The sequence below is a fragment of the Artemia sp. Qi Xiang Cuo genome, chromosome 9, assembly GCF_049724085.1.
Source record: "Artemia sp. Qi Xiang Cuo chromosome 9, ASM4972408v1, whole genome shotgun sequence".
NCBI classification, from domain to species: domain Eukaryota; kingdom Metazoa; phylum Arthropoda; class Branchiopoda; order Anostraca; family Artemiidae; genus Artemia; species Artemia sp. Qi Xiang Cuo.
The window spans coordinates 57,409,933-57,433,079 of NC_142802.1; the positions used below are offsets into that span (position 1 = coordinate 57,409,933).

At 36.6% G+C, this 23,147-nt stretch overlaps 1 protein-coding gene across 1 annotated transcript in view; it reads right to left on the reverse strand.

Moving 5' to 3' along the window:
- LOC148948862 (RNA-binding protein MEX3B) overlaps positions 1 to 7,816 on the reverse strand; it is a 94,099-nt gene extending 86,283 nt beyond the window's left edge. Inside the window, exon 1 of the mRNA XM_089094765.1 lies at positions 7,569 to 7,816. Within this exon, the coding sequence (XP_088950891.1) occupies positions 7,569 to 7,788 (220 nt within the window). The 5' untranslated portion in view covers positions 7,789 to 7,816. The remainder of the gene's footprint in view (positions 1 to 7,568) is intronic.
- Positions 7,817 to 23,147: the final 15,331 nt, after the last annotated feature.

Here is a 23,147-nt window from a genome sequence, read left to right on the forward strand (position 1 = left end):
ATGGCATTATACATAGACAGCAAACACTACAGATCACATAATTTGTCCAATAGGGGAGGGGTTTCCTGGTCCTTTAAAGAAACATTAGATTTGACCCAAAATATTTTAAGGGTCTTTTCAAAAGCTTTTCTTCTGGGAATACAGTACAAGACGGGTTCCTTGGATCAGCTCCGGGCAGGGGCGAATCTCCGCCATTTTTATTGTGGGTGGGTGGGGGGGCAAGAGGGGTCCATATCCGGATAGTCAAGGGGCATGGGGTATAAAATAATTTTTCCCCACATTATTGGGAGGGGCAACTGCCCCTCCCAGACGACGCCTCTGGCTCCGGGGTGAAGGCGTGGGGGTCACTGACCATCCCCTCCTCCAGAATAAATGTGTTTATTACATATCAGATTTGTTCTGTGATACGGATATGTTGGTAATTACAGACCAGAGCCCTAGGGAGAGTATCAGCATTTATTTGTTTGACGAGAAGGGTCTATCCCACAAATAAATGTCCTCATTTTGATAAACTTTCGATTCTCCTAATGGGATACATTAAACCAAGCTTGGAGGTTTAATTCTTCTCTTGGGAGTAAATGAACCGAAAAAAAACTTCCTTTGTCAATTCAACCCCCATAAAAGTTCCACAACGAAAGTTCTTTAGAAAATAACAGTAGTTAATAATGTCAGGTTTTCATTTTGTTAAAAATTATAATCAATTTTGAAAAAATCCAATTTATGTGCCCTAAACTATATATAGTACTTTAACAAAATTTGAATTCATTTAGATTAAGAGAATTTCTACCTATTAGTTTTCCGAATTAATTTAAAAATAAAAAATAAATACAAAAAGGATAAAATTAATTTAAAAAATCAGATTTATGTGCCCTAAACCAGGAGTGGATCTAGAGCAAAATCTTGGGGGACGTCCAATGTGACAAGGGTGCCAATTAGCAAAATCTTGGGGGAGCCAATGTGACAAGGGCACCAATTAGCAAAATCTCAGGGGAGGTCCAATGTGACAAGGGCGCCAATTAGCAAAATCTTGAAATGTGACAAAGATGCCAATAATTGAGCAAATTGACAAATTTATTCCAAAAAAGAGTAAAAAACAAGAAAAAAACAAGGAATGAGGGCGCCAACAAACTTGGGGGACCCGGAGTCCCCCGCCACTGCCCTAAATTATATACTATTTTAACAAAATTTGAATTCATTTACACTAAGAAAATGTCTACCTATGAGTTTTTAGAATTAACAACCGCTATAAAAAAAATAATCACGATTGAACCAGCAGTGAAGGAAAGAAAACAGCGGCAAAATAAACATTAAGGAAACAATTACCCATTAGTAAACAATATAAAAACATTAAAAAAATTCTTCTGGCTCACTGGAAGTTATTATTGTCATGTTTTTTTTTCTAATATTGATTTGAACGCAGATGAGCGATATTATGAAATGTTCCCATAGAATCATCATTAGGGGGGAATATATCTGCCAAAACAAGACACCACCTGGTCGGAATCTACGTTTCAAACTTCCTTGGGGTTCACTAAACCAAAAATAGATCTCCCGTCATACAGCTAAACAGCAAGAGGGTTTCATTTCGAAGAAATGGCAAGTGTTTATTTGAGCCAATGTCTGTTGTCTGACCTCGCATAAAAGCGAAGCATTTTTATATGACAACAACTTCTAAAGATTCGGGTTGCAAAACGGGTATTTGTTTGAAATTACAAGACCAGAGCTTTTGAGAAACTATCTTCTTTTCTATTCTGCAAACTCAGTGATAAAATGAACCCCACCCCGGACATTCGAGAACGCAATCTTAAGACAATTATCATGGAAATCATTAGAATGAGTAAGTTAATATTCAGGCCGAATCACGCGTCTTAAGCATCTAAAACCCCTAGAAAAATGCTTTGACCCCCTCTGAATTTTTTACTATTTTGGTCACAGTAATTTTAGGTACTTGTGAATTATAGCGACCACACTGTTGTTAACCGGTTTCTCTGTGTGTACTTGGAGATAATTAGCTTAGCCTGAGTGAGATAAACTACTATGCAGGTAGCAGTCTGCTTTCCATAATTCTCTCATGTAGTGTCCACAATTTGTCATTAAAGTATTATATTTTCATCATATTTTCGTATAATTCATTGTGATTAACCTAACTTCACTTCTTCAGTGTGGTCGCTATAATACACAAGTACCCAATTTTATATTACATTTTTTCTATAAATATCCATATTTCAAACATAGTTTACTCAAAACTGTCTAGGGATAACTCGCTAGACACATATTGCCGGAGAGCAGGTTCCAGGAACCTTTCTTACAGAGGAAGATCTCGTCCACCCAACCACACAGATATTAAAATTTACTAGAAATTGGAAATAGAGGTGCATATATGAAATATATTATCAAGTCGAGGGGGCTATCGGACAGTGCCCCTAAATGTCAAGGCATATACGATTTTCCCAAGAACATAGAACTTGCGATACTTGTTAAATATCCGAAAACACTCAAGAAGTTTGATTTGTGTAATCTGAGAAAAACCGGTTTGTCTTTCGCATTCGGTTATAATTAGCTTAGTCACAGTGAGAAAAACTACGATTCAGGTATATTTTGATTAAATATTTAATATATAGAGCTGGTCAGGTATTTAACATAATGCGTTCAGTTTGGCCTGCTTTCCATAATTTTCTTCTATAGTTTCCATAAATGTTAATTAAAGTATTATATTTTCATCAAATTTTGGTATATTTCATTATAATTAACCTAACTAATCATTATGATTAACCTAACTTCACTTCTTGCTTTTTCGGGATGTTTAACAAGTACCGAACTTGCCTATTACTTTCAGGCTCTCCAACTGCTTCCATTCAAAAAAAAATTTACGAACTCGTATGAGGATTCCCATACCACACCCACTGCAGCATAATTTATGTTATGATGAATAACTAAAGATAACCCTGTAAATTACTAAGAATTACATATACAAGGAAATTGGAAAACAAGACGGTTTATACCCTTATATTAGACAGTTATACCCTAAATTGACTTCCAAGATGCACAACTAGAATGATACAAATTACTGAACAGCAATGTTGGGATATTTATATTCTATGCTAAAGACAAGGGGAATTACTCCAAAATTGGTCACATGACCTTAAGAAAAATTTTCGAATGAGCTAAGAAATAGAAGGCCAAGGATTTTTTTTTATTGGAATAAGGCTAAAGAAAACCGAATGTAAATTTCGAACTTTTTACATGAATTTTGTTAGTTATTAGCCTTAGAGAGGTCATACAATGATCCACTATAGGAGCTGCATCACTGTCCACTATTATTATAGCAGGCTTAAGCCTTATTTGGAATTATCGAACAGTTAAACAAAATAATCTGGGGGGTGTACCCCCCCCCCCCAACTGACATCACTTTTGATAACATGAAGCAGCAGAAGCAAACATCACAAAAGGTGTCATTTGATGTATGTGTGTACATTGTCTTTCAATTGCTGTGAGTCAGCACAATCATTGACAAATTAACGATTGGTGCTATTTCTATAGGAAACTATATTTTTTAAGTGTCGTCGTAGGGAAAAAGCTTAGTGGCGAGAGATCTGATGAACGCACAAGGAATCCTATAAAGTTCCTCCGACGTCTTCATACAGATCTTATCAATGCTGTAGTATCTCCATGGTAGCATGGGGATACCTCTTCATGCAAAAATGAAACTATGATTAAAGGCATATATCGTCGAATGAGAGATCATAAAACATCAATATCCAGCATTTTCTCTGGAGGAGAGGGGGCATTTTTGGGGGGAGGGGGACTAAAAAGCTAGAAAACGCAACAAAATTTTATTGCTTTGTATTTTGCTATTTTCGTGAGTCAGAAAAAATTTCGGGGAGTGGTGAGAACCGGGTAGCCCCCCCCCCCCAACACCTGGATATATCCTTGTCTTCAGCCCTATTTATGTCAGTTTTTGATATTTACGTATTACATTGACCACACTGTTGCTCCGATCTGTTGTAAAACCGGTTTTTCTGTGTGCATTTGGAGATAATTAGCTTAGCCTGAGTGAGGTAATTACTATACAGGTATATCTGATTAATATATAGAGTTGGTTGGATTAGGTAATATCGAAGACCACACTGCCTTTCCATGACGATAAATAACAGTTCGAACAGTGATAAATCCTTTTATTAGACAGTAAAAAAAAACAATAAAAGAATATTGTACATGTGATCGATATATCCAGTATATTTCTTAATTCTTTTGTTGTTTTTTTGTCACTGTCTAATAAAATGTTTTATTCCTATTCAAACTGTTATTTAAGGCTAGTCTAGAATAATGCGTTCTGGGAGGCCTGCTTTCCATAATTCTCAGTTGTAATTTCCATAAATTTTGTTACTAAATTGATTATATTTTCATCATATTTTGGTATATTTCATTATGATTAATCTAACTTCACTTCTTTTGAGTGTAGTCGAATAATACTTAAGTATCTTTTTTCTATACTAACATCAAGAATCTAAATATATAATATAAAAAATATTGCAAAATTTATATAATAGGTTATTAAGGACAAAATACGATGGCGTGTAATTGGAGCCAATGAGGAAGGGGAGGGAGGACCAATTATTCCATTATAATAAAAACTTGTAAGGCTTTAACTATTAATTAAGTTTCCTCAGGTTTAGCTACCATTGCTTAAAACACATTTTAAAAACAGGAAACGTTCATAAATGTTCAAAGGCGGGCAAGACCGCGAAATTTTGTAATAATCTAGATGAAGGACTTGTGAGAAGTGAGTGGAATTTTCATTGATGGATCCAGAGTCCTTAAGTAGGTCAATATTATGGGAAGATGTTTTCAATCTCCTATCCATAGCCTATTACCATAGCTTGGAATATTTTATAGAAGACAAATTGCAACTTTGTCTTCAATGTTATCATAGGTTAGATGTTAACTTTAGAAAAGAAAAAAGCCAAATAAGTGTGTTTTGTTAATTAAACGAAACTCACTGAAGACTTACATCTAGGTTAGGTCTCAGAAAACCGGCGGTTTCATAGCAACAAAGACAAGTGACGGGTGATAGAATGCATTGAATTTGTATAATTTGGGCCATATATTTGCACACTACGGAGGGGGAGGTAGTTTAGGTTAGGTCAGGGGTACTGTCCAAATACTTTACCCCCACCACTAAAGTGCAAATAGATAGCCCAGATTAAATTATTGTATAAACTAAGTTATATTTCCTTAGGATTAACCTAACTTGACTTCTTGGGTGTTTCTTTTAATTAACAAGCGCCAAAAAAATTTCTTAATTTTGGTTTGAGACAAACTTCTTCCTTTTCTGGGTTTTGGAAAAACATTTTCAATAATTTGAGTAGAATTAATGATAAGACTTATAGGACGGAAATCAGATAAAAAAATATATATATAGGCTCCGATTCAATGTTCATTACAAATACAGCCTAATAACTACGTAACAATGTGAACAACTGATGAATTTTAATTTTGAACAACCCATTTTGAACCACATTTGATGAGAAATAATGGCAAAATTATATAATAGCAGCTCTCCAGAAGGAGAAATGCTAGAACAAATGAGGTATTTATAGATTGCTCTTTTATGTTCTTTTTTATGGTTAAAGTCACGTTTATGACAATTCACCACCACCGCCACCCCGATGGTTCCTTAGGCTATATAGCCGTAGTTTATACACAAACTAACATAAAATAAAAATTAAACAATAAGATTCCTTATTTTATACCCTTTTCAATATAATAGTCAGTGCCATGAAATAGGGTACTTATTTAGTAGCCGCGTAACACACAAGAAGAGCCGCATATAGAATATCAAAGATCCTTTTCAAAAACAGGTTTCCGCTGCCTTGTGAGGTATTGCTCACTCTGTGAAAAATATTAAAACTTAGTTTTTTGGGGGGTTAAAGGGGCAAAAAAGGTATCTAGGTTAGGTTATGTATTTAATATATGCTATGCTTTACTACCACCCACCCTCCCCCCACCCCCCTATTGTGCAAATAGAGCCCAAATTTGTCTCTAAACTATTATATTTTTCTCATACTTTGTTTAATTTCATTAGCAGAAACTGATAACTGAAACTGATAGCTGAAAATTAAGGTAAAATGTTTTGTCAAAAATTGAATAGGTGACTTGTCATATAGGAAAATTGGTAAATTTTCGGCAGTTCATATTATTGACTTACGAATAAAGTGAACACACTACTCAATGCCTTTTTTATGATCTTTACGAATATAATAATCATTTTTGTCGAACAATGAATTTTACCCCCCCCCCGGTATATACCAATTCAGGGTATATATTTGCACATTAGAAGGGGTGGGGGTAGAGCTTAAACTTACCTCTTATTTGCATCAGAAATAAACTTTACCCCCACCCCCGAAGGTGCAAATATATACCCTGATGTAGTATATACAGGGGTGGGGGGTGAAATTCATTTCCGACAAAAATGATTATTATATTCGTAAAGAGCATAAAAAAAGGCATTGAGTAGTATGTTCACTTTATTCGCAAGCCAATAATACGAACTGCCGAAATGAGAACCTTTATCATCAAGTCTTTCCTCTAAAATTCCTTCTTTTTCCAACTTAAAAAAAAAAATTCAATTTAAATGCAATACATAAAACTTTTGAAATTGCTGCTATAATAAATTGTTTTTATAGATAGCCTTCATTCCGGCTGAGTTCTACGGATAAGTTCCCGGCCGAGTCCGTTGATTTTGAATTGTAGTTAGTTTAGGTTAGGTTGTATTAATATTTTGTATTTTCGCCACTGCTCATTAAAAAAAATTAAATTAACAAAGACCGGGATGAATGAACGCTTTCTATAGAACAACTTATTTGGCAATTCATAGCGGCAATTTCAAAAAATTTACGCATTTCGTCAGCATGGAGATTTATTGTAATTTTTGTCCTCTTTGTCAACAGTAGGCCTACCAATTCTAAATTTATACCAAATGCTGAATACTGGATAAAAAAACAAAATGTTTTAAATAAGTGTAATATAATGATAGTAACAACTAAAGGAGACATGATATTCTAGTTAATATATATAGACTAGCCTATGCTGCATATTATAAAACAAGAATTTTCATTGTTTTATGCTTGATTGCCTATATCCTAGGGCAATACATGGGACCATCAGGTTGAATTGTCAATAACCCGACTTTAACCATAAAAAAGAGCATAAAATCAGCAATCTAAAAATGCCTCTACGTTCTAGCATACCTCCTGGGGAGCCACTAATCTTCGATTCACCAAAATAGGCTAATATGAAAAAAGAATAGCCTACAAACAAACCAAACCCACAGTTTTGTAGCTAGGCTATATAGAACCATTGATAGATTTAGATTTATCTGAATTTAAATTTATATACAGTGTAAAAAAGTTTAAATCTAATATATACAGCATAAATCTGCATCTTATTTACAGTATAAATATATATTTATATACAGTGAGTGGTATATAGGCTAGCCTTTTACATACCATCTGATTTCTGTTAGGCTACAAAACAAATTATTTTTCCTTGGGGAGAGGCAGTCTTACCTTGCCTTCCAACAATTTCCGCAACGTGCTCAGAGCTTGGGACAGGTACACACTCGGTCATATTTTGACTTCTTTTCAACCTTTCTTCTGGAGACAATCCAAAGTCTGGATCATCCTGATTCTGATCTAGGCCTAGTAACGACAGTTCTAAAGCCAAATGTAATGCTCTTCTATCTTCAAATCCGTTCTTTTCGATTTCACTGAACGCAGTAGTTGCCATATTTAGGTTTTATTAAGAAAAATGTGCAATATCCTATCCCATCCACATAAGCGATAACATGTGACTAACAATTTTTTTGTAAATATTCGGAGTAAAGCACATGGCGCACGCAACTCTTTCATTCTTTAGTATGATTGGTTAAAATTCTCCTGCCCGCTATGATTGGTCTTTTCCTTGAGAATCATACACCAAGCACGCTACAATTTCCTGTCTGGCTGCTACACCAACGTCGGCAAATGACCGCTGTAAAAACTCGTTAAATCTTTAGAGATTTGCCAGGCTTTACAATATTGTAAAGCGGCTGAAAATTAAAGAAAATTCGCGAGACGTAAAGCCGTAAATTTACATTTAATTAGCTTATGTCATCCTTGATAAGTTGTTTAATTACTATCATTCTTATCAGCGATTATTAGCTTAAACTTAAATTACATGAATAAAGAAGTCACCTTATACTTGTAGCTGGACAAAGGCAGAATATTTTGCACCAAGATTACTAAATTATTCAGTTCTCTGGTTTGATAATTTCTAAATTATTTACAAGATAAATCCTAAAATGAGGAACACCGTACTAGCCTCTATTCCGGGCATCAATGAAGGAGGGAAGGGGTATTTCCACCTCAATATCCCCCGGGTTTTAAAATACGTTTTTTGGTATTTTATTAAAAAAAAAATCGGTACTTGTGCACCAAATGGTATACACGAAAGAAGTCAAGTTTGGTTAATGCTAATCAAAAAAAATAAAATAGGATGAATATATAACAGTTTAAAACAAATTTGGGCTATATGTTTGCACATTAGGGGGGTTGGGGTAAAGCATAACATATTAAATACATAACCTAACCTAGGTACCATTTCTCCCCCTAAACCCCAAAAGACAATCAATTAGTGCACAAGTACCAAAAATTCGCTTCCACCCCTAGGTTTTAAAAATACTTTTTTGTAGCTTCATTAAAAACAGGTTGAAAATAAATCCTAACCCTTACCCTTCTTTACACTTTCACGAATTGGGGCCAAGCCAAGGCCAAATCCAGAGGGTATGGGTATGGGGTTTGAGCCCCCCTCCCCGTTGAAATATTTGTCTGACTCGTAAAAACGTAACAAAACTGAATATCAACAAATTTTTCATGCGTTTTTAAGGTTTTTTCTGTAGCCCCTCAACCCCTCCCTGAAGCAAAATCCTGGATACGGCCCTGGACCCAGCCTTGGCTTAATTATTTAAGGGCACAGAAATTTTAATTAGATTTCTACTTAAAGGGATGTTTAAACAGGATTGCTACTTTAGAGACTAATGAGACTTCAATTCATTTTGAAGAAACGACAGTAACGCTTTTTCATTGTTTTAGAAATATTGAATCAGCCCAATTTATAATAAAAACACACACCCCCTCCTCCATTGAAAAGGTCGCATTTTTCGAAGGGTACACAAAATGAGAAGGGGTACAGGAAGGCACAACGGTAAGATTTATGTAGACCGGAGGGGGGGGGCGTATTCGAAAAATCGCAAGTATTTCGCAAATAATGCAAAAGTATAGGAACATGGCGGAATTTTCTTAAGGAGAGATTTCGAACAAAGCAAGGAACCAAATATTCTCCCTCTATTTTCAAACAGTTAGTGGTAACATACTGTAAGTGACGAGCGGCCCGGCTCAATAGTAACCGAAACTCTATAAAACGGAATTTTTTGAAACCAATAGATACATCAAAAGAATTGGATTTTTATGTTGATTTCAAATCTATAAGTTCATCAAGTTTAGTTTGCCCATTAAAGTTACGAGCCTGAAAAATATTACCTTATTTTTGAAAAAAGGGGAGAACATACCTTAAAAGTCATATAATCTCGATGAAAATCATACCTTCACATCCAGAGAACCCTACTGTAGAGGTTTCAAGTTCCTATTTGCAAAAATGTGGAACTTTGTATTTTTTGCCAGAAGAAAAATCCCGGATACGTGTTTATTTGTTTTTTGTTTGTTTTTTGTTTTGTTTTTTCCCCAAGGGTGATCGTATGGACCTAGTGGTCCTAGAATATCACAAGAGGGCTCATTCGAACGGAAATTAAAAGTTCTAGTGCCCTTTTTAAGTGACCAAAATATTGGAGGGCAACTAGGCCCACTCCCACGCTCATTTTTTTGCGAAATTCACCCGATAAAAATTTGGAGATAGCCATTTTGTTCAGCTTAGTCAAAAACTCTAATAGCTATGTCTTTGAGGATGGCTTAATCCCCCACAGTCCCCGGGGGATGGGCTGCAAGTTATGAACTTTGCCCATAATTTATGTATAGACTAATATTGGTTATTGGAAAGTATACAAACGTTCATAGGAATATTTCACGTTCATAGGAAAACGTTCAAGGAATATTTCATAGGGGAAGGGAATTTTCCATGAAGGGCGCGCCAGATTTCCCAGCATTATTTAAAAAAACGCTCAGAAATTAAATAAAAAAAAACAACAATTTTTTTCAACTGAAAATAAGGATCAACATTAAAATTTAAAACAAGCTGAAATCATTACGTACATGAGGGGGTTCGCCCCCTCGTCAATACCTCGTTCTTTACACTAAAGTTTTTTTTTTCAAAAGAGCTATTTATTCTAATTAAACGGCCTTTGGGATTCAGGGATCATTCTTAAAGAATTGTAACAAAATTTGAACTGTAAAGAGCGAGGTATTGACGAGGGGGCAAACCCCCTTATATAGCCTACGTAATAATTTCTGTTCGTTTTCAGTTTTAATGTTGCTCCTTACTTTCGGTTTAAAGCTATTTTCTTTTATTTGATCCCGTATAAGATCCTGGGCAATAGCTTAAGGTATGTTGATTTACGCATATTCCAGAGGCTCCTCTTCTTAATAAAACAGGACCCCAGCTTGAGTCTCAAGCAAAGAGCTCATGCCCTAAGATTCCTGTCTCCAGTTCCTTCAGGTTAGTCATGTGTCTGTCGACAGCAAGGCCGTACTCAGGATATTTTTTTCGGAGGGGGTTTTACTCAATTTTTTTGGGGGGAGTGGGGAGAGGGTTATACAAAAAACCTCAAAAAATTCATACGAAATTTGTTTATATCCTTTTTATTACGTTTTTACGAGTCAGACAAACATTTCTGGGGGGTGGGAGGGTCAAACGTCCTATCTTCCCTGGATACGGCCTTGGCCGACAGGCAGATAAAAGGAATGGGGACCCTGCTTCTGAAAAGAGGATAAGTCGCCTCCTTCCTAGATGAATAACAATGAAAAGCGGCAAAATTTCGTAACATCCGAAAAAGATCATATAGATAGATTTATTAGAAGAAAAGAATAGTCTACCTTTTCCCTAGAGAAATATAACCAAAACTATATCAAAGGGAGGGGGAGGGTTTGACCCCCCACCCCTCTGAAGGTTTTTTCCAACTCGTAAAAACGTAACAAAATGCATATAAAAAAAATCGATGCGTTTTATAAATTTGTATACTCAACACCCCCCCCCATAGAACAAAAATCTTGGACACGGTATGCCCTTGCACACAACATGGATGGACCTTTAGACCTATCCTGTAACCCTCCCCAAAATTCGAGAATTTGTTTGTATAATTTCTAATATATACCGTATAATTCAAGTAATGGGCACTATAATCTCGCCACCAGCTGTACATCCCATAATGCCATATTTGCCACACATTTCCGCTACGCTCGGTAAAAATCCCCAACACGCTCGGTACACTCCCAAAAACGTTCGGTACATTTCCGCTTCGCTTGGCACGCACCACACGGTGTATATAATTTCCAAGATAGAGCGACCCTTGGGTATAATTTTTCTTTTTTACATTATTTGATTCTCACTCGCCAAAACAAAAATATAATCCAAAAACATAGCACAAGCTTAGAAAACGATTCCAGCACGTAAGGAGGGGATGGTGGAAGAGCTTCCAGGCCTGTATCTCTCAAAAGTGGGAAAATTTTCCTATATTTTTTATGTTTTCCGGGAGGCCTTATCCAAGAGGGACTACATGTTTGACCCCCCCCCCCGAAAATTTCGGAAACACATCATATACATTGTCCGTAGATTTTCTAAAATTACCGAAGACTAAAGGGGGACCTTGGTTTTCATGACTGTCCCGAAACACCGTCCCATTACCCCTAGTACTCGTAGCGAGTTTCAGCAGAGGTGCTCAGGAAAGATCTCAGACCCCCCCCCTCCCTCTGAAGACCGAAAAGCATTTACTATAAGATTTTGCCTATTGTAGAAAAACTAGAATAGAAAAACTATTCATAAAATTTCAGTAATAGTGCTCAGAAGAGATCTCCGACCCCCCCCCCCCCTTCGAAGACCTAAAAGCATATACCTTTCGTACAAATTTTCCTAAAACAATTGCAGATTCTCCCTCCTCTCTGGAAAAATTTCTGCATGCGCCTATTAGTTCTAATAATATCTTTTTCATAAATATTTTCCTCATTTACTATCATTTTCTTCCTATCCTTTATACAGGTAGAAGGGTAGTTAACCCTTGATCTAATTTTAATTCGCCAAGATAACTCCCGGTATGTTTTGTTGTCCTACATTGAGATGGGTGTCAGACAACTTTTATTTGGAACCATCGTGAGGACTGTTTTCTGGTGAATGAACTTAAGAACTGGATATGGTAATAGAACAAATAAGAGGCTCTGACCAAAGATAACAAGGCTGGACTATTCTTCGTCTGTTTTTCTTCCTTTTTTAAATTTGATATTAATACAGCTTTTGGCGTAAAAAAATTAGAATTAGTAAAAGTTTAGTAGCACGAACATTACTAGGAATATCTGTATTAATACTAAAAGCGGAGCAAAAGGGTTTCTTGAGCCCCCACCCCATAAACATGTTAAAAAAAATAAATCACCTACCATAAATCAATAAATAAGTGAAACCAAAAATGAATAAAAATCAGAGGCAACATTATAGCGTTGCTTATAGTAAAGGCCATACGGCTCCAATGTTTCATTATTATTAGTTTATTTTTCCCCAGAGGTACTTCATATGGAAGGGGTCGTCGTAGAAACTTCAAAGGGGGCTCGTTCGATTGGAAATTGAGTGTTCTAGTGCCCTTTTTTATAGTCGGAAGTGATTGGAGGGCATCTAGCCCCCCCACGCCCATCATTCTCCCAAACACATCCAATCAAAATTTTGAGATAGCCATTTTGTTCGGCGTAGTCGATTTCCAGATAGAAAGTATGTTTTTGAGGAGGACACTCCCCCACAACCCTCATGGCAAGAGTTTTAAGTTATTCCCGGGGGACATACAAGAACAATGTGGGAACAATGTATTATTTATTATTTTTTCCTTTAGAGCAGGGCACTTCGTATCGAAGAAGTTGTCGTAGAAACTACGAAAAGGGCTCATTCAATCGGAAATTGGAGTGGCTTGTGCCTTTTTTAATAGTCGAAAGTATTTCGAAGGCAACTAACACCCCGTTCACGCCCACCGTTCCCAGAAAAAAATCCAAACAAAATCTTAAGACAGCCGCTTTTTTAAGTACAGTTAAATTTCAGATAGACAATGGGTTTGCGAGTAAGAGAGTTCTCAATAGCCCTCAGGAAACAGGTTGTAAGTTATTGAGGGCATATAAGGTTTTTATAGAAGCCGTTGTCGTAGAAACTTCAAAAAAGGCCCATTCGATTGGAAATTCAAAGGGCTACTGCCCTTTGAATTTAATACTCGAAAGTGATTGGAGGGCAACTAACCCCCGTCTAACGCCCACCTTTTCCCCAAACACATCCACTCAAAATTTTGAGATAGCCATTTTGTTCAACGTAGTTTTAAGTTCTGGAAATTAGGTCTTTGAGGATGACAGCCCCCTACAGCCCTCAGGGCAAGGGTTGTAAGTTATGCCCTGGGGGCAAATAAGGTTTTGTATAGACAGCGCTGTCGTAGAAACTTTAGAAAGGACTCATTCGATTGGAAGTTTAAATGGCTAGTTCCCTTTTTAATAGTCGAAAGTGATTCTAAGGCAACTGACACCCCTTCCCGGCCAACCATTTCCCCAAACACATCCAATCAAAATTTTGATATAGCCATTTTTTTCAACGTAGTTGACGCATCTGGAAAACACATGTTAGAGCAAGACACGCCCCCCACGGTCTTCAGGAGCAATGGTTAAAAGTTATGTCCTGAGGGTATATATGGTTCTTATGGAATGAATACTCATGTAGACTTAAGAGAGGGCTCATTTTTTTGTAAATTGAAATTTCCAGTTAACTTTTTAAGCATCAAAAATAATAGAGCGTAGCGAGCTCCCCCCTGACCCTTTTTCCCAAATGCATCCAATAAAAATTTTAAGATAGCTGTTTTTTCAAAAATAGTTTAAAGACCATATAACGAAAACCCCGAGGTTAACACAGCCTTCCAGGCCCCGAAGGCAGGCGTTGTAATTTACGCCCAAGGGGGAGATATGGTTCTTATCGAAGGAATGCTCGTAAAAAGCGTCATGCGGCTCCAATGTTTTGTTATTATTTTTTTTCCAGAAGCACTTCATATGGAAGGGGTCATCGTAGAAACTTCAAAGAGGGCTCATTTGATTGGAAATCGAGAGTTCTAGTGCCCCTTTTAAGGGTCAAAAGTGATTGGAGGGCAACTTGTCCCCCCCACACATGCCCATCATTCCTCCAAACACATCCAATCAAAATTTTGAGATAGCCATTTTGTTTAGCGTAGTCTATTTCCAGATAGAAAATATGTTTTTCAGGAGGACACTCCCCCAAAACCCTCAGGACAAGGGTTTTAAGTTGTGCCCGGGGGCCATATAAGGACGATGTTGGCACAATGTATTATTTATGATTTTTTTCCCTTTAGAGCTGGGCACTTCGTATCGAAGAAGTTGTCGTAGACGTTGTCGTATGCCCTGGGGGCATGTATGGTTCTTATGGAAGGAATGCTCATATGAAATTTAGAGAGGAATCACTTGATAGGAAACTGAAAGTTCTACTTCACTTTTAAGCGTCAAAAGATATCGAAAGGTAACCAGCTCCTCCCCCAACCATTTTTACCCAAATGCACCCAATAAAAATTTTAAGATAGCTATTTTGTTAAAAATAGTTCAAAGACCATATAACGAAAACTCCGGGGCCGATACATCCTCCCAGGGCCCGAGGGCAGGCGTTGTAAATTATGCCCTGGGGGAATTTATAGTTCTTATGGAAGGGATGCTCGTAAAAAGCGTCATACGGCTCCAATGTTTTGTTATTATTTTTTTTCCAGAAGCACTTCATATGGAAGGGGTCGTCGTAGAAACTTCAAAGAGGGCTCATTCGATTGGAAATCGAGAGTTCTAGTGCCCCTTTTAAGGGTCAAAAGTGATTGGAGAGCAAATAGGCCCCCCCCCACATGCCCATCATTCCTCCAAACACATCCAATCAAAATTTTGAGATAGCCATTTGTTTTTCAGGAGGACACTCCCCCAAAACCCTCAGGACAAGGGTTTTAAGTTGTGCCCGGGGGCCATATAAGAACGATGTTGGCACAATGTATTATTTATGATTTTTTTTTCCTTTAGAGCAGGGCACTTCGTATCGAAGTAGTTGTCGTTGAAACTTTGAAAATTGCTCATTCAATTGGAAATTGGAGCGGCTTGTGCCCTTTTTTAATAGACGAAAGTGATTAAAAGGCACCTAAAACACCTTCCAAGCCTTGTATTTCCCCAAACATATCCAATCAAAATTTTGAGATGGCTATTATGTTCAGCTTAGTTAATTTCCAGATAGAGATTATGTTTTTGAGGAGAACATTCCCCTACACCACTCAGGGCAAGGGTTTAGTTAAAGTTAGGCCCTGGGGGCATATAAGGTTTTTATAGAAGGCGTTGTCGTAGAAACTTCAAAAAAGGCTCATTCGATTGGAAATTCAAAAAGCTAGCGCCCTTTTTAATAGTCGAAAGTGATTGGGAGGCAACTAACCCCCCTCCTTCTCACGCCCACCTTTTCCCCAATTACATCCAATCAAAGTTTTGATAAAGCGATTTTATTCAACGTAGTTTAATAAGGCGAATAAGGTTTTGTATAGACAGCGTTGTCGTAGAAACTTCAGAAAGGGCTCATTCGATTGGAAATCGAAATGACTAGTTCCTTTTTTAATAGTCTAAAGGGATTCTAAGGCAACTGAAACCCCTTCACGCCCACCATTTCCCCAAACACATCCAATCAAAATTTTGATACAGCCATTTTGTTAAACATAGTTGAAAGTTCTGGGAATTATATGTTTGAGCAGGACACTCACCGCAATGTGTTCAGGGGAACGGTTATAATTCATGCCCTGGGGGCATATATGGTTCTTATGGAAGGAATGCTCATGTAAATTTCACAGAGGGCTCATTTTATTGCAAATTGAAAAGTTTTAGTTCACTTTTTAAGCGTCAAAAGATATCGGAGGGTAACCAGCACCCCCCCCCCCAAACTTCTTTTTCCAAATGCATCCAATAGAAATTTTAAGATGGTTATTATGTTAAAAATAGATCAAAGATCATATAAAAAAATTTCGGTTTCGACCCAACCCCCCAGGGCCCAGGGGCAGGCGTTGCAAATTAAGCCCTGGAGGTATATATGGGTCTTATGGAAGGGATGCTCGTATTAACTTCAAAGAGGGCTAATTTGATTGGAAATTGAAAGTTCTAGTTCACGTTTTAAGAGTCAACAGAGATTGGAGGGCACCTAGCTCCCCCCTCCACGCCCTCTTTTCGTCGAACCTATCCAATAAGAACTTTAAGATATATTTTTTATAAATACGTTACAGATCATATTACGAAATCTCCAGTGTCGAAACCGCCCCCCAGAGCCCGAAGGTAGGCGTTGTAAGTTATACCCTTGAGGACTATATGGTTCTTATGAAAGGGATGCTCTTAAAAACTTCAGAGATGGCTCATTTGATGGGATATTGAAAGTTCTAGTTCAGTTTTTGCGTGAAAAGAGATTGGAGGACAACTAGCTCCCCCCCCCTCATGCCCTTTTTTCCCCAAATGCATCCAATAAAAACTTTGAGATTAAATAAACAGTCAATGCAAACAAACATACAATAGATGATAATGTAAATTAATAAATAAATCTTAAAACGAGTGAAACTTAAATTGAATATGCAAATGAAGCTTGAAACGAACAAAAAATTAATACAAACAAGAGTTTGGGTATGACCTTCTTCTCTCACTGTAAAAGTCTAAAACCTACTGAGTCATTGGCGCTTTACTGAAAACTATATGCGTCTTGAACAGTCTTGGAAAGTTTAAACAACATCAAATTGAACATTTAATGTATAATGATTTAATTGTTGAAAGGTCCATCAGTTCAAGTATTTCTTTGACTGTTATTTATTTTTATTTTCAATGCTGCAAGAACTGGACAAGAAAATATTTGTAATATAATTCGTTTTCAGTTAAGCGCCAATGACGCAGTAGGCTTTTGGATTTTATTCACAGTTAGGAAAGGAGGCAGTATCCAAACAATTGTTTGTAGTGAAACTATATTCGTCTTGAACAACTTTAAAAAAAGCTAATAAATTAAACTGAATATTTGATGAATAATGATATCGCTGAAAGCTCATCAGTTCAAAATGTTACTATAATTTTAATGTTTACTTTTAATATTAAGTACAAAAGAAAATATTTGTCATAAAATCGGTTTTCAGTAAAGCGCAAATGACGCAGTAGGTCTTAGACTTTTACAGTGAGTGAGGGAAGTCATACCCAAACTCTTGTTTGCAGTGATTATTGTTCGTTTCCAGCTTGATTTGCATATTCAATTTATGTTTCATTTGTTTTAAGATTTATTTATAGATTTACATTAATATCTACTGTAGGTTTGTTTGCATTGGTTGTTTATTTAATTTCTGTTCGTTTTAAGTTTCATTTATACTTCAATAGGAAAATATTCTTTTTCGTTTTAAGCTTGATTTCATATTCAGCCTAAGCATTACTCGCTTTAAGATCTATTTGTTCATTTATGTTATTACTTGTTGTATGTTTTTGCTATGATTGTTTATTTGATTTCTGTTCGTTTTGGGTTTCATTTATTCTCTAATAGTAATTTCTGGTCATTTTGAGTTTGAATTTAAAAGGTATTTGTATCTGCTGAGCCTAAGTTTAAAATGGCCTTTACTTTTCTTTGAAAAAGTTATTTTTCAGAAAGTTTTTTTTTTAATTAATTACAATAAACAACCAAGTCAAACTCCAAACGAGCAGAAACTAAGACGATTAGGCAGTATCCAGGATTTTCGTTCGAGGGTGAGGGATACAAAAAAGGGCATACAAATTTCCTTATATGTATTTTTGCTACGTTTTTACGAGTCGGACAGAAATTTTAGGGGGGATTAAATTTCCTAATCCCCTGGATACAGTATTGGGAGTAGGGCTGAAAGCCCCAGTCCCTTCTAAAGACCATAACGAAATTTGAACTTTACTGAAAATAAAATTCATTTTAAATGTTTTCTCTTTGTTTAACTTTAATAAATCCAGAATTATTAAGAATTCCAGGAATGACGTCAGTATATATATTAACTTTCAATCCACACTCATTTGTTTTTTTTTTTTTTTTTTTTTTTTTTTTTTTTTTCAGTAGCCTTTGCTATGATGGTGATTTTTTTTTATGTTATGAGAATTAAAAACATACCATGCAGCGAAATAGCGCTGCCTAAGTAAAGAACGATTTTGGCACAATTTATTTTTTTTTTTTTTTTTTTTTTTTTTTGGTTTTAGAACAGGGCCCTTCGTATCGAAGGAGTTGTCGTAGAGAATTCAATAAAAGCCCATTCGATTGGAAGTTGTGAGAACTAGTGCCCTTTTTAAAACTCGAAAGTTGGAGGGTACCTAACTCCCCTCCCACGCCCACCATTTCCTCAAACACATCCAATCAAAATTGGATGTGTTGAAAGGTCAAGGTCGTAGTTGAAAGGTCAAGAAATTATGTCTTTGAAAATGACAACCCCTCAAAACCCTCAGGACAAAGATTATAAATTATGCCCTGGGGGCATATAAGGTTCTTATAGCAAGTATTGTCGTAGAAACTTTAAAAAGGGCTCATTCTATTGCAAATTGAGAGGGCTAGTGCCCTTATTAATTTTCTAAAGTGATCGGAGGGCGAATTCCCCCCTCCCACCCTTCATTTTCCCTAACACTTCCAATCAACATTTTGATATTGCCATTTTGTTCAACATAGTTGAAGGGTCCGGAAATTATGTCTTTGAGGATTACAACAACCCCCCCCCCCCAAGAGCCCTCATGGCTATGGTTGTGAGTTATACCATGGGGGCATATAAGGTTCTTCTAGAGAGGTTGTCGTAGAAACTTCAAAAAGGGCTCATTCGATTGGAAATTGAGAGGGCCAGTGCCCTTTTAATAGTCGAAAGTAATCGAGGGGAGAACCACCCCTCCATGCCCATAATTTCCCCAAAGGTTTACGATCAACATTTTGATATAGCCACTTTGTTCAACGTAGTTGAAAGGTCTGGAAATTATGTCTTTGAGGATGACAACCCTCCCGCCCCCCCCCCCACAGCCCTCAAGACAAGGGTTGTAAGTTACGCCCTTGGGGCATATAGGGTTTATATAGAAAGTGTTGTTGTAGAAACTTCAAAAAGGGCTCATTCGATTGGAAATTGAGTGCCCTTTTTAATAGTCGAAAGCGATCAGAGGGCAAATGACCCCCCCCCACGTCCATCATTTCCCCAAACATTTACAATCAAAATTTTTAGAAAGTCATTAAATTATGTCTTTGAGGATAACGCACCAGCCCTCAAGGCAAGGGTTGTAAGTTATATCCTTGGGGCATATAACGTTTTTATAGAAAGCGTTGTCATATAAACTTTGAAGGGGGTTCATTGGATTGGTAATCAGAAGCTCTACTGTTCTTTTTAAGAGTCCAAGTGATCGGAGGGAAGCTACCCCCCTCCCCAGACACACACACGTCGTTTTGTCCCGAAATGCATGTAATAGAAAATTGGAGATAGCCATTTTATTTAAAATGGTCTAAATATCATATAACAAGGCTTTCGGGGTTGAAACACACCCCAGAGCCTAGGGGCAAGGGTTGTAATTTATGCCCAGTGGGTATTTAAGGTTTTTATGGAAGGGATGGTTGTATAAACTTTAGAGGAGGCATAATTTGGTTAAAAATTAGAAGTTCTAGTTCCCTTTTAAGAGTCAAAAATGAGGGCAGCTAGCCCCCCTCCATCACTGACAACCCCTCTTCTCCAAATGAATCTGATTTAAATGGTCAGATAGCAATTTTGCTCGAAATAATCCAAAGAACTAAAACAATGACTCTAGGCTTGACACAACCCCACTGTGCCCTGGGGATAGGGTTATAAGTCATGGCCTGGGACCTATAAACTTTAAGTGGGGCTCAATTGATTTGAAATTGAAAATTATAGTACCCTTTTTAGAGTCAAAAATGATTCGAGAGCAACCAGCCCCTCCCCCGCTCATCATTCCCCCAAACATATCCAATCAAGAGATAGCAATTGTGTTCATTGTAGCTGAAGAGTCCAACAATTATGTCTTTGAGGAAGACACCCTCCATCCCCCGCAGTTCTCAGGTTAAGAGTTGTAAGTTATGTCCTGGAGCATATAACGTTTTTATTGAAAAGGTGGTTGTATATACTTCGGAGGGGGTTCATTGGATTAGCAATCTGAATTTCTAGTACCCTTCTTAAGAGCAAAAGTGACCAATAGGCAGTTAACCCCCCCCCATCAACACGTCGTGTTGAGGGGGGGGGTTAGGGGGAGGGGGGGGGCTCAACACGTTGTTTTCCGAAATAAATCGAATGAAAAAAATTTAAGACAGCCATTTTATTCAAAATATTCCAAAGATCGTATAACAAGGCTTTTGGGGCTGAAACAAACCACCAGAGCTTAGGGACGAGGGTTGTAAGTTATGCCCTGGGATAGTTGAAGTTTTTATCGAAGGGATGGTTGTTTAACAATAGAAGATGCCCATTTGGTTGAAAATTGGAAGTTCTAGTTCGTTTTTAAGCGTCAAAAGTGAAGGAGGGCATTTAGCCCCCCCCCCAACAACCCCTCTTTTCACCAAACACATCTGATTGAAATTATGAGATAGCGATTTCGTTCAAAATAGTTCAAACTACATATAATAATGTCTCTAGGGGTGTCATCCCCCAGCGCTCTGGGGATAAGGGTTTAAGTTATTCCATGAGGGCATGTAAGGTTTTTATGGAATGGGTGGTTGTGTAAACCTCATATGGGCTTATTTGATTTGAAATTTGAAGTTATAATGCCCTTTTTAAGAGTCAAAGTGATTTAAGACCCCCCCCCCCCCAAGCTCATATTTTTCCATGGCAAACATACAAACAAAGTTTTGAGACATCAAGTTTTTTTCAGCATTGTTGAAAGGTTCAGTAATGATGCGTAGCGATAGTTGTAGTAGTATCAGTAGTATTAGTAGCAGTATGCAAACAGCAACTTTTTTCAATATCCCCTTCAATACACGATGAAATTTTTAACTTAATGCCATTAACCGGTCCTGAAGCATTTCTGATACGTTTTCTTGACAACCTGTATGGACATAGTGTGTTTCGATTTATTTCAATACAGCTACAATATTGCCCAAAATGTTTGCGTTAATAACCCTTAGGTTTATTAATAGTAGTAGTAGTACCAGTAGTTATAGCAGTAGCAGTATGAGGACAGTTAATAGTTGTAGGATTAGAAGCAGTAATATTATTATGCAAATTTTGTCTTTTTGTTAGCTCAACACCCCCCTCAACAAGCGTTGTAAGTTTTACTTTCGCACACGAAGCTGTTCCTGAGATATTGCTGATATGCCCTTTTGACTACCTGCATATGGATAGCTGGTTGTCAGCTGTACAACAGGAATATCTCTGAAAATTTCACCTTCATACCTTCATAGGTTGTAGATTTCGAACTAGCCAGAAGACACTGTGTGTATACATTTAATGCTGCTTTTACCGTTACTGTAACTGACGACACTTATGGCATTAAGTTGAAACTTTTGGGGAACGTTTAGGGGGAGTTTCAATTAAACGAAAAACTATATGCATGCAGGCATTAAAAGGCATATAAGCAATATAGGGCATATTAGGACTTAGGCAGCGATGCTCATAGCTAGGAATAGCATTGATATTTTAAAGAAGGTAATTTGACCGAAAATTAAAAGTTCTAGTGCCCCCTTAAAAGTCAACAGTGATTGGAGGGTAATCAGCCCTCCTCTTTAGCTCATAAATTCCCAGACACTTCCAATCAAAATTTTAAGACAGCTTTTTGTTCAGCATAGCTGAACGGTCTAGTAACTATAACTGTAGGGTTATTGGGTTGGTCAACCCCCCACAATTATGTAATTTTCGCATTATGCTTAAAAACTAAATATTGCTTTAAAATTAAATCAAAACGCACTGCTTGTATGCTGGTGCCAATAAGACATCCCAGCAATATAACAAGAACGACTGAGGGTATTAAGCTCAAACTATCGGGACTACTTCTGTTACTACTTCTCTTAAAATTTTACTAAATTAAAAAAGTGTAGGTGTATCTAGTCTGAGAAAGAGCATAGATATAATTTTTTGGGAATGATATTTAGTTTTATTTATCAGGTCAACTAGAGGATGTATATGACTAAAGTACACACTACTATTTGCGTCATGATTTTCAAAAGGGTTTATTCTGTTTTAAATTACTGGAAAAGTGTTTCCAGCATACAAATAACAGGCCAAAATATAAATTCCTAAAATCAAACTGGAGAAATTGGAATTTTTATTTTCTTTTTCCCTGAAAAAGACTATGTCAATATAAAACGAACAGAAATTAACTAAAAAAAACTTTTTCCACAAAAAAATTTTTTTTTTTTTTTTAAGCAAAGAACTCCATTAAACTAAAAAGTGAACAAAAATAGAATCAAATAATCTACCAAGCATACAACTACCCCAAATTAGCATCAATAGATAAATGAAAACCCAAAACGAACAGAAATTACAATAAATAACGGAGCAAACTCAAAACGAGCAGAAATTAACATGAATAAAGTTCGAAACCCCTATATTTTCTGAAAGCCAAAATAAAATTTTTACTTTACTGAAAAAATTATTTTTAATGTTTTCACTTTTATAACTTCAATAAATCAAATATTAATTAAGATTTAAGGAATAGATATCATCATATGTATATTAAATTGACAATGCACGTTCATTTGAATTTTTTCAGTAAAGTGAAAATTTATTCTGACTTTTAGAAAGCAGAGGGGTTTTGATTCCTACTCACGTTAATTCCTGCTTGTTTTGAGCTTGACTCGGTTATTTATTGTAATTTCTGTTCGTTTTGGGTTTCATTTATTTATTGATGCCGATTTGTATTGAAAAAAAACTTATTTTGTGGAAAAAGTTTTGTTAATTAATAGCTCAATCTGAAACA